This window comes from Carassius gibelio, chromosome B10 (genome assembly GCF_023724105.1).
Source record: "Carassius gibelio isolate Cgi1373 ecotype wild population from Czech Republic chromosome B10, carGib1.2-hapl.c, whole genome shotgun sequence".
Lineage (NCBI taxonomy): Eukaryota > Metazoa > Chordata > Actinopteri > Cypriniformes > Cyprinidae > Carassius > Carassius gibelio.
In genome coordinates, this window is record NC_068405.1 from 25,564,052 (window position 1) to 25,577,164 (window position 13,113).

A 13,113-nucleotide genomic window follows, 5' to 3' on the forward strand; every position below is an offset into this window, starting at 1 on the left:
TTTGTCATTAATATTCTCATTAGTTATTTCAGCATAAGAGTAAAACATTTTTTTTTATTTCAAGCATAAATTAAATGTCTCACAACGAACATACCATGACATTTACTAATACTTTACGTAAATCGCATAAAATACTTTTTATTTGCATTACAATAAGAATATTTGGAGGTTTAAAATGTGTTTAAACGTCATGGAAATAAACTTCATGAATAAAGTAAATAAAATAAAATAGACTATTATTTATTTTTTAATTTTAGAGTGAAAGGTGAGCAGAGATTGATTGTAATATCTGATATCACCAGTGTACAGCGAGAACAGTTCAATACTCAGGCCAGGTTTGATGAACTCTTGAACTTCACCAGAGCAGCTTCTGAAGCGTGTCAAAGGTCACCATTGTTTAGAAAGTGCTGGCGTTCTCTCACAGGAAACACAACAGAGAACACGACTCCAAAGAAACCTGTGTCTTTGTGATTAGCAGACGTCAGGAGAGCATCGCCTCGACTCTTTGTTTGGTGAAGATGAAAACGTGAGCTGTTCTGTTCCTCACACACACCATCACACCGTGTGGGTCAGATCAATGAGACCTCTGTGTCGTGAGTGTGTGAGAAACGCTCTTATGTGTGTGTGAGCAAACGTGTGGCTTTATAAGCACAGACAAAACACTTCAATCAAAAATACACTGATTGCTCATTTTTAGTTTTAGTGCTAGAGGTTTGATCACATGCAGTAAGTTGATAAAAGGGAAGAAGACACCTAGCAACATCTTTGCCTCCAATTTAATGCGGAAATACAAAATATCATTTTTGTTGTTTTAGAGGGAGTTGTCTTTTCAACGTCCTTGATGGAGGAAAATGTGGCGTCACGCTAAGAACATCCAGACAAGTGTGAAAGACGGACACTTTCATCACAAAATCTGTTCCTGAACCCTTCCACATGTCCAGCAATGTGCAACTAACTCATAAAACTGATGAAAAAAGCATTTCTGAGCACTTTGTGTTGTGATTACCTCCTCTCTGCCGATAGCAGCTAAAAGCTACACTATTTTGAAACTCAAACGACTGTCCATTTTTCAATGTTTTGGCGTCCTCATGTACTTTACGTTAAAGACCTGCTACAGATCCTGCGGCTCCGCTGTCCATTAACTATTCATAGCAAACCAGCAACACGAGATCTGTTCAGAGACAAACACGCTGCATGTGAAGAACACTCTTCCAGGAACATTAATCAAACGTTTGTTCAGAGTTATAAGAGCGTTAATATTAATGTTCTCCAATATTAGCACACAATACATCGTTCATAGAACATTTATCTCTGAAACATTGGATGCTCATGTTTTTTTTTTTTAAATGGTACTAGTTTCAAATAACATTCAAAAGTAACATTCCCTTAACGTTTGGAGAATGATCAAATGGAACATTCCCTCAACACATTTTAAAAACGGGACTTTTTGAACATTCAGAAATAACGTTTTCATGTATAAATCATCTGAAAGCTGAATAAATAATCTTTCCATTGACGTACGGTTTGTTATGATCGGTCAATATTAAAAAATCTGGAATCTGAGGGAGCAAAAAAATCGAAATATTGAGAAAATCATCTTTAAAGTTGTTCAGATGAAGTTCTTAGCAATGCATACGTTTTTAAAATGTTTTAAAACATTCTTTCTTGGTCGTACACAAACGTCCAAGGAACATTCCATTTAGCCATTTCGAAAACATTAGGTGAACGTTACTTTTGAATGCTTTCTCAACGTTCCGAAACAAGAAAAAAACATTAGAACGTCCAGCTAAAATGTTTCAGGAAGAAATCCCGTGAACAATACATACACATTTATATATACCTTTCTGTGCTTTATTAAAAACCAGATAATTTTGAATGCACATTTTAATAAAGCTACTGGAAGAACATAAGTTCATAACTTTCCAGAATATCAGCAAAAGTTCTGAAAGCGTTCCATGAACACACCATTTCCACAAAACTACAGCAATCCCATGATCCATGTCAGCTAGTGTATAGGTCTAATGACCATATCTGCTTTATATTCAATAATATTTCACATACAGCACTGCACATCAACATACACAATCCTCCTAAAACATAAATCCTCTGTAGTCTGTGTTCAGCCAGCTATAGGCTATATATAATTAGGCCTAACCAGATGATCTGGTTACTGTAATCTGGTTAACAGTGTGCTGAGCTCATGGGTTCAGGGTGTGGACAGCATGAAATACAGACACAGGAATCAGTATGATGCACATCGGATTACCATGATATTACTTTATATTGTTCTTTTGTGTGGGTGAAAGAAAAGCATCTGGATATACACTGAAATAATTCTTTTAAAAAGCCTCTTTTACCTTTATTCCCTGGTGCTGGGTGGTTAGAATCAGCTTGGACTCATCCAGGAGCAGAACCTCACAGTAAAACTCCTCCTGGACTGAACAGAAACAACTCATCTTGAACTAGACTGAAGATCCACAGAGAGTCCTGATCGAAAGTGAAGAGCTTATGGAGAGCTCGGGATGTTACAATCCATCACCCGGCTCCTGTGCTCTTTGTTACATGTTCTCCGCTCGAGGCTTCATGCACCTGATGTCTGTCCCATCTGAAGTCTGAAGTCTATGTGGAGAGGCTCATGACGAGGCTGGAAGTGAATCCCCGAGCTTTGACTTCAGTTTCGGGTCTGCAGGGGACTCGGCTGGTGGTGCAGGGCTGGACTGATCCGAGCGTCCCATCAAAACCTCCTGATTCACTGAACGTGTTTCACTTGGATTCACGCTGTGTGTTGCCAAGCAGCTCGAGCTGTTCATGTGTGTGACTCCTCCCTCGAGCACGCGCACACATCAGTGTCTCATGAGCAAGACTGTCCTGCCACCTGTTGGAAACTCAGCGCATCCTCTCCTCTAGAAAATTTATTTATTTATTTATTTATTTATTTATTTATTTATTTATTTATTTATTTATTTATTTATTTATTTATTTATTTAAATTAAATATTTATTTAAATTAAATTAAATTAAACATATTTAAATTAAATAATTAGTTATTAATTTATTAATTAAATTAAATTAAATTACAATTATTTAAATTAAATATTTATTTATTTAATATTAAATAATTGTGAATAATATAATTTAATTCGTTTTCAAAAAAGTAAAAAAAAATCTTAAACAAATAATTAATATTAAAATATATTATTTTCTTCTTAACTTGGTGGGAGCTATGTATGAACCAATAAAAAGCTACTAAATATCTGAATATCTTCTAGAAGTTACTGAATTTTATTCATAATACTTTAATAAAGTCTGTTGTTTCTCCATTCTTATTTCTACTATTCAGATTGCACTATAATAAACTGTGCAAACTATTAATTATTTATAATCAAATAATTTAATATAGGATCTATATAAATAATGTTACACATTAAATAATAGTTAATTATATTCCAATTTAATCATAATAAATAATTAATAGTAAAATACATTATGTTCTTCCAAAGTTGGTGTGAGCAATATACATGTTTGGAATATTATCTAAAAAAGCTACTAAATATCTAAACATTTTTTAATACATCACTGAATTCTATTCAACATTTAAAACACTTTCATAAAGTCTATTGTTGCTCTATTCTGTCCAAAATACATTATAATAATTTATGCAAACTCTATTAGTTATTTATAAAAAAATAATTAATTATAGGATTTATATAAATAATGTTAAAAATTAAATAATGGTGAATAATATAATTGAATCCATTAAATTCAAAATTAAATTCAAATATTTTAATTTAAAAATAGTTTAAAAATTTTGAATCTTAATAAATAATTTATAATAAAATACATTATGTTCTTCTTAACTTGGTGTGAGTAACATAAATGTATGAAACGTTGCTATTAAATATCTAAACCTCTTTTATATATCACTGAATTCTGTTCAAAATACTCTATTAAAGTTTATTGTTGCTCTATTCTAATTTCTACTTTCCAAATGACACTATAACAAACTGTGCGAACTCTATTAATTATTTACAAAAAAAATAATTAATTATAAGATGTATATAAATAATGTTAAATATTAAATAATGGTGAATAATATACTTCAATCAATTTTAAATTCAAATTGTTTAAAAATCTTAAATAAATAATTTATGATAAAATACATTATGATTTTTAAAAAAAGAGTATAAAGCAATTCTGTCTCCTGCCGCATGGTGTCGCTTCGAGCAGGAAGCTCACTGCGCATGCGCAGATCCTAACAATATGGCGAAGCGTCGCGGGGACTAAAGCTACAGAGCAGAAAATCACTCACACAAAAGAAGACAAAGTTCCAAACAAACCCATGATACCATCAACAACCCGAGAAATATCCGTTTATTGAGCTCCAACAATATGAATCCCCGGGAGTTATTCCGGCTTGGGCGATAAAGTGGAGTTATTCAGTGTAAGAGGACGAATGTTTGTGCAGGTAAGACTTTAAATAGCTTCACTAGTGTTTATATAAACAACACAATCTCAGATAACTTAGGCGTTAATACACACACATTTCTGTTAATAACGCTTTGATTGAGTTTATAAATGGTGTGCTCTTAAAACAAGTAGTGTTTTCTCAAGTTAAAGCCTGAGTAAGTGTCTGTTTATGTGTAAATAAGAGTTTATAGAACAGCTGTGAAATGATCACTCATTCATTAATTTTGAATAAAATCATGTCAGTGCGAATGTCACACATATATCATATATTTACTACTCTATACTGTTTAAAAACTTACAATTTATATAGTTAACTATATACTCCACTCAAACATTATCTCTTTTTTCTCTAATAATTTATGTTTATAATTTTCAATGATATTCAAGCAATAATTTGTATTATTATTTAAATTATAGTTTTATTTTTATATTTTATTATATATATATATATATTTTTGTGTATATTTTTTACATTAATTATATAACTTGTGTTGTGTAAAAAACTAAAATATTTTTTATTGTAACTTGTTTGCAAAAATGTTCCAATATTATTCATTTAAAAATATTTAATTTCTATTCCATTATATTTTATTTTAATAGTTTAATGTATATTTATATCTTTTGAATATATGATATATTTTGCATTTCCAGGATAAATAAAATACCATAGTAACACATTAACTTTTAAGATCTATCATGAGAAATCAGTGACGTTATAACTAATCACCAACTATTCAAGCAGTTTTGATATTACTAATTAATGTCAGTTTAATTTGCTATGATATTTGGTATTGGATTTTTCAGAATTGTTAGGAATATTGTATGCTTTTGCGTTTTGTTGCTGGTATATTTTTTTATTTGAAAACTTTCTTATTTATTGTATTTTGTATGGAAAAGACAGAGTGAGCAATATTTGACTGAAAAAATGTTCATTTGTGTTCCATGGTCTTAAGAAGTCTTTATTCGTCCTTCCACAAATTTTGGCATAAAATTTAATCAGAAATCAAATGAAAAGGTCATGGCATTAAATCTTATAAGCAGTGCACATAATGAATGTTTTCCTCTGTATGTTTTGTTTTTTAAAACAAATATCTAAACAAACATTCTTAAAACAAGATGAATTTGCTCGTGATCTAATCTAGTTTTCTGAAAAATCAAACAAAATTTAGTTTATTCTTAATTTAAGCACAATTTTTTATCCATGGGGTGTCAACTTTTTTTTTTTATTATTTAAAATTATATTATTTGTATTTTTCATCAAACTCATTTTTTAAAATCAATTTCTAATAAAACAAGACTTCTTATCTTACGTAAATATATCTTAATTAAATAATATTTCGACTTTTTTTGTTTTGTTTTAATTAAATTAAAAGGTAATTGAGATCTGTTGGAAGTTGAATACAAGACATTTACATTTCGAGGCCATATTGACATTCAATTTATTTCTTACATTTTCTTTACTTGGTCTTAAAAAGTGGCTTAAAGTTTTAAATGTACCTTTATAAAACCTACAGAAACCCTGTGTAATAAATAAAGTACATATTAATAAATAACGACAGAATTTAAATTTGTGATGGACTGTTCCTTTAAGTTTGCGTTCGCATTTCCTCTGAGATGAATCTGGAGGAACGTCTTATCTCCTAAAACTGAACTGAAAACTTTTATTAATGTTCTTCTGGATTCGTATGGAGGTTTAATTGGGCAAAAGTAGGTTAGTTAAAGCTACTTTTCATGTGCACGAACGTAACAAAACCTCATTAATATTTAATCTAGATTTGGCCTGTTTGGGGTATATTTACCGATAGCTTCATGTGTTATTTTTGTGAGCATTGTCTGTGGATTTGGTCAAACACATACTGAAATAGTTGTGCAATCACGTTTATATCCTATATGTTGTGCGCTTCATTGGCTCTAAATGAGCAGCGATTCTTACAGACGGAAATTATAGATTGACGTTTTTTTTTTCTAAAAGGCACAAAACACGAGTCTTTCCTCTTCTATTTAAAATGTTTTCCCACACAAGTAAGAAAAAGTGCGGACGGTTTCCCATTGAATTGCTCCACAAGAGAGGACTGACCAACAAGAGTCTCTGCCAATGTCCATTTTTCAGCTCTCAAAGACCCAAAGCTCATTTACATGAGAAAAAACCAACACTTCCAGCGGATTCAGAGAAAGCCCTCCGTCCGTGTTTTCTATTCACCGCCTCAGTTTGAGAACGCAAATCACAGCCACTTATAGAGCGTGATTTATTATTCACAAAGGCTTATTCAGGAGCTCCTGAGACTGTAATTGCAATGATAAAGTTGTACAGTAGCAGTAAATGCACAGTAATGGACAGTAATGGCGCTGTGAGTGAATAGTACGGATTATGGACCGAGAAATGTTATTTGTTTAAGATTGATGCACTTTTGTTTATTGTATACGCTGAATTTGGACATGATGTATGCAGCTGATGTTTAATAGTGTACTAGAGGGTTTTACGAAACCCATTTTGTTTTGGCTGTGAAAATACAAATGGCGTCGCAAGCAGAACAAATCTCGGTGGAAATCAAACGTAAAAATCATGTATATCATGTGAAATGTCAGACACTGTGTCTTTAAAATTAGGGTTTTTTTAGTACGTAAATGCACTTTAGAAATGTGGTTGGATAGATTAGGCTTTGCTTAGATTATAGAAACGCTGTATACTTGTGCATTTCTTGTATGGAAAATGTAAAAATTGGACGAATTGTTTTTGTTCTGTAATGGCATTTGGAAGTCGGTTTGGAAATTGGATAAAAGTATTATATGAGTAAATGTAAAATGCACGTGGTAATTATTAAATGTAATTCATAATTATACAATTAAAACGTTAACTTTTGTAACTTGATTAACTTCAATTTTTTATTTTGTATTATACGTTCTAAATTCCCTTTAATAATTAAATGCCAAACACGGCAAATTATTGTATGCAATATAATTATCAATTGCATATTGTAATTAAATGCATAATTGCATTGCATGTAATGTTATATGTGTATTTACTTGTGCACCTTGCATGGAAAATGTAATAAATGGAAGAAGAGATTTAGAAGTCAGATTAAATATAATTAATTTATTATTTATAAAGGTAAATAATCATTCTAAAATTAGATGTTATAATTAAAAAAAAGTTATAGCATTCTAAATAAAAATGTAATCATAAAAATAATTCATTGTATTAAAAATAAATGTAATAAATAAAAAAATACAAATTGAATTAATTACTCAATTATTCATTAAAAAAAAATGTAATAATTTAACTTAATTACGTTTGACATTGCAAATACTTATTAATTATATGCCATTATTCAATTATTAATTGCATGCAAATATTAAATGCATATTAAATTATTATTAAAGTTATTGTTTAACAACCTACATATACATGCAATGTCAGACATCGTATCTTATAAATGAGGGTTGTTTGTACAGATCACCTTGCTCTTTATTATTGTTGTTTAATGGTTTTTCAGATGTTGGTCCATTTAAACTTTGCTTTAGTGCACTGAACATACATCTTCTATATGCTCCGTAATTAGGCTGTCAAATCGACCCGGTTATTGTAAATCTGGTCATGTGACCTTCAGCTGTTTTGACCCATCTCTGCATCTCCAGCACCCCGTAAGCCCGGGGCGAGAGCTTTTAAAGCCAGTCAGGGGAAGCAGATGTACAGTGGGGCAGAAATCTGGCCAGCCACCATCAGCCACTGCACCAACACCGGCCTGGGCTGGCTGCCTTCTGATTGGCCGAGCCCTTGCCCATGTGACTCAGGGCTGGCTGGATGCTCTCCGGCAACTGACACAGTAGATGGGTTGCTGGGATGGAGGCTGTCACTGGTGCAGAATGGGGTAAGTCTCTGTTTAACGCCCTGATCTCTCCATGCAAGCGTGCAGATGCGTCATCTACTGTTCCAGCTATTCAGCGCGGATGGCAGGCAATAATAGCACGCTTGTGCGGTACAGCAAGGCGGTGCCGATAAGCCTTTTGTTTTGATGGCTGGTAATTGAGAGGGTGTGGGGGGATGTGCATCGATTGGGATTCATGCTTTACCGTCGGGACGCTTAAAAAGCCTCTTTTGTGCTGCGAGAGGACAGATGCACGAGCAGGCTGATTATTTAAAGCGATGCACATGGATTCCTCTCTAAATGTAAGCAGCAATTGCTCGCGTCAAGATGGTGGGGCTTTTGCAAGAAATGCCCTTTTAGTGAATTAAGCAGATGTTTAATGCTGGATTTTTTGGTGCAAAACACCATTTTGGCTTGGTTAGATGGTGCATGTGAGACCGGGATGTCGTCGGTCACCGTGTCTTTGTGCGCGGAGGGAAGGGCATCTTGACTGCAGGGAATTTTAGAAGAGGTGATGCTTTAATGCATCATAAGCGTTGCATGCACAACACTGCACCGCTGGTGAATAAATGCATGCACGGTGGACATTTGGAAGACGATTGCTGTTGGGAAATAATGCAGACGTGTGAAGGTGCACACAATCGTATTTTTTGAAGAAATTGTTGAAATATTAATGAGTCTTTCTTCTTTTCACTCCTCCCAGTTTCCTTTTGGTTCCGTCTCATACCTCGAGCATTTTTGCTGAATAGATGTCGACCATTTTGCTCTGTCTGCATGCCAGCGAGAGGTTTTTATATATATTATTAATTGCATTATCAATTGTGAAGCTGCACTCGGCAAGATTAATATTTGTAAGCATAAAATGCATCATCATATGCATAAATTTCTCCTTGAATGGCGTTTGTTTATTCACAAAATGTGTGTCACCAGATGTGTGTCAGCAGATTTCTGTTCCTGAAGCGCGCATTAAATCATATGCATCCATGCTGGTTAATTAGTCATGTTGCTTTATAAAGGCAAGCTCTTCTTGTAATTATGTGTGCTTTGCAAACCACAGAGGTTTTGGGTTGAATTTTTGGCATTCAAGTTCTAGATTTTTGTCAGAATTTCCTGCATTTAATGTCTTTCAGAAATCTGACCAATCTGTTATACACGGACAAATAGGAATCTCTACATTTTATTTGATAATTGTGCTTCCTAATGTCTGTGGATGCCCTGGAAACAGTGGCAGGATCCATAGAGGAGTCTCATTGATTGGACACAGCTGTAATTAGTCCTGACACTTTGACGAGCTGCTTGTAATGTAGACTGTTGGCGTGGGTTAATATAAAACCAGGTTAATAATCAAGTGGAATGGAAGGAATTCAGTTTATTGTGCATGTTGTGCAATGCTCACAACATGCAGTCACATTTCGTTTTGATATTTTTTCCCTATGCAATTTTTATTTTGGAAGAAACTGATGGAAAATGCGCACAGTTGCATTGCTCCTAAGTATTTAAGTTCACTTCTTTTTTTTTTTGCATGCATGCAATATCTTCATTCTATGTTTTTCCCTACTCCATTCTGCTAGAAAATCTGTATTTTGATAGCTGCAATATTTTACATAACTTTCCATTGATATTACTAATGCTGAGTTGCCAATAATTTGGTATTTAGCCAGAAAACTAGTTTTTGAATGGAAAATGCACATAATTACATTGCTCATAAGTGTTAAAGTTCGATGTTGTTTTTTCTTATTCATGCAATATGTTCTTTTTACCATTGCATGTTTTGACTAGAAAGTCTTTATTTTGATAATGTTGCAACACTTTGCATCATTTGCATATAGTTATTTTGGCAGAAAAACAAAACTATGTTTTTTAAGGCAAACGCACATAGTTGCATTGCTCATTTGACTCTTAAGTATTGAGGTTTAATAATTGTGCATCGTCTCGCAGCACTTGGGAATGATTCCTCAAATCTAGTGTGTTGTTGAGGAGAGATGTGCTTTTAATTTACCAAGTGATCAGAATCACAATTGGCACCTGCTGGACCAGAAAACAGGTTCTTCAGAAAATGCTAAAATATATATTTTTCCCAATTGCATGCATTAAAATGCAGTTACAGAAATCTAGAGTCATGCTGAACGGGGTTAGCTGTTGATCTTTAGCATGTCAGTGGTGATTTAGTGGTGATGTGCTGATAGATTTTTCCACTTGGTTGATCAGGCCTTCACTTCAGGATGGAGATAAGAATAGGAGCTTCATAACCGCAGCTCCACGCTCTTGATTCACGTCACTTTTCCTCTCCGAATGGTTTGCTTGACTGGACTCACTGCGTGCGTGGGTAAAAATGGCCAGCGGCATGGGCTCTGCCATCCATCCACACAATGTGAGGCTCGCGTGTTATTGTGTTCTTGGACAGTGTCATGACCTGGTCATTGAGTATATGGCAGATATCAGAGTTCGGGAAGATGATGCTCACTCATAATTGGCTTTTAAAGAGCAATGCAAGAGGAAACACTCGAGCCTAACCCTCTTATCATGTTTTGAATTTGCACTTAATTCTTTTCACTGCATGTTATATTTTTTGTCTATATATATATATATATATATATATATATATATATATATATATATATATATCCAAAATCCGAATGAGCTAAGGATATAATTGCACAATATATATATATAAAACAGTTTTGTGAATAAAAAATACTGTTATATCACCATGTCACTGCTGATTCTGCAGTTATTTTTGTTAGCTACAATTTTCTAAGCATCAGTCATCCTTTGATTTTTTTATTTCTGTTTTATGCAGATCTAGCGATTATTTCAAATATTTTGAAAGCACTTTGAATCACCATTGTGTAAGAAAAGTGCTAGGAATAAACCTTGTGCATCTGTCTGTATTTTGGCCTCAGCCGTTTTAATCGAGCATCACTCTGAACCGCACGTGATCGTTCCTCTCTTCTTGGATGTTGTAGGTCAAGAGATAGTCCAAGATGGCTGCAGCATCGTATGATCAGCTGCTGAAGCAAGTGGAGGCGTTGAAGATGGAGAACTCCAACCTGAGACAAGAGCTCGAGGACAACTCAAACCACCTCAACAAACTGGAGACCGAGGCGTCGAATATGAAGGTACAGCAGCCTAATTGTATTCTTGAAAATCCAGCTCTGTTAACCTACTGCTTCTTGACTCAAAGAGCATCACAGTGATGGTATATTTTAATAGGCCAACCTGTAAGTTAGCATCACCCTGGTTCCTTTGGCTGTGAACTATGCCACTATTGAGTAGACGAGTTTGATGTGATGAATGCATAAACATAAATATAAATGATTTTTAACAACCTCTGTAGTCCAGTCTCTGGAGTCTAATTTTAATTAATTGTAATTCATTTAATTTACTTAATTTAATTTTAATTATTTAATTAATTCTAATTTTAATTAAGCCACTTGTTAATTTTCAAGACAAGTATATATGGAATTATTGATATATTTTATGTCGTCGAATAACACATGAAAAGATCTTGTGCTTGTGTTTCCACAAAAGATGAAAAGATGACTGTAAGATGATAGGAACAGCTCAGATGCTTGTTACAGGGTTTTTTTTGGCCTTGAGTTCTTTCAAAAACCCTTTTTTGTCTTATAGAATTTATATTTCTGTCTATATTTTATATATATACTGCATATGTGCATTGTTTCATAAAGAAAACACGCAGAAACAAATTGGGAAATACACATTTAAATGTTATTTTAATGATTTATTATTATTACTTTATGTACAAATAAAAAAAATATCAATAAAAATCACTATAACAATATTGAACCACAGTATTGCATTAAAATAATACTTTTAATAAATAAAAATGTATATATATAGATTTATAATATTATTTAAACTAAATATATCTAAAATAACTATAATCTTAAATAATAACATTAAACTATAATATAATAATAATAATAATAATAACTACTATTATTAATTTATATTAAAAGACAGTATGATTAAAATACTAATTTACCGTTGTTTTTCTTCGATTTAAAATGTTAGACCATAGAGCTTATATTTTATTTTATTTTGCCAGGAAACTTCTCCTTTGAAATGTTTCTCTTTTGTTTACAACCGATATTTAAATTATTATCTGTACTAACATGAACCGATATTTAATAAATTTACATAATGTGGTGCATTCTTTCCAATTTTGATAATCGCGCTAAATCATATCACTTTTCATTTATTGTTAGAATTATTAAAATAACCGGTCAACTGGCGATTAACGTTGTTTTATATATTCAACATTTGGTGCACTTTAGGCCCTGTCTACAACAATTGCCGCGTTTCCACCGATATTACCCGGAACATTTGTACGAGGAACTTTTTTTCCCAGGAACTTTTTTTCCCCCAGACCTGTTGCTTTCTGCGTTTCCACCACGGTGTAAAGTACCGGGTAGATTAGGCAAATAGACTGGTGACGTAGGTCTGCGCGTTACTGAGTACCGCTGATTTAAAAAAAAAAAAAAAAAAAAAAAGGTATGCTGATTTTGGACGTTGGACATTTAAGCATAATAACAGCTGCAGAAATGTACTTAGTTCAGGGATATGTGTATATATACAGCCATTACAATGAAACGAAATATTATATAAATTTGCCTTTTTTATTTTCATTTTAACATATAGATAAATTGAATACAGACCAAAGAAAACCTGTTAGATTTACCCCGCAGCTGAATTGTTATGTTTAACCACTAAAGAGACATCAGAGCCAGCGGCACATATCAGAAGATCTGTCCGAGATG

At 33.0% G+C, this 13,113-nt stretch overlaps 2 protein-coding genes across 3 annotated transcripts in view; one reads left to right on the forward strand and one right to left on the reverse strand.

The window, feature by feature from the left end:
* The window catches only part of epb41l4a (erythrocyte membrane protein band 4.1 like 4A), a 45,582-nt gene extending 42,729 nt beyond the window's left edge, over nucleotides 1-2,853 (reverse strand). Inside the window, exon 1 of the mRNA XM_052568169.1 lies at nucleotides 2,358-2,853. Within this exon, the coding sequence (XP_052424129.1) occupies nucleotides 2,358-2,456 (99 nt within the window). The 5' untranslated portion in view covers nucleotides 2,457-2,853. The remainder of the gene's footprint in view (nucleotides 1-2,357) is intronic.
* A 1,375-nt stretch (nucleotides 2,854-4,228) lies between these two features.
* The window catches only part of LOC127966239 (adenomatous polyposis coli protein), a 37,348-nt gene continuing 28,463 nt past the window's right edge, over nucleotides 4,229-13,113 (forward strand). The window contains exons 1-2 of one of the 2 annotated variants that reach the window (XM_052567100.1): nucleotides 4,229-4,464; nucleotides 11,299-11,451. In XM_052567100.1, coding sequence (XP_052423060.1) covers nucleotides 11,317-11,451 — 135 coding nt within the window. In that variant the 5' untranslated portion in view covers nucleotides 4,229-4,464; nucleotides 11,299-11,316. Of the gene's footprint in view, nucleotides 4,465-8,187; nucleotides 8,336-11,298; nucleotides 11,452-13,113 lie in introns of those variants that run through there. The other variant, XM_052567101.1, reaches the window with a different exon arrangement.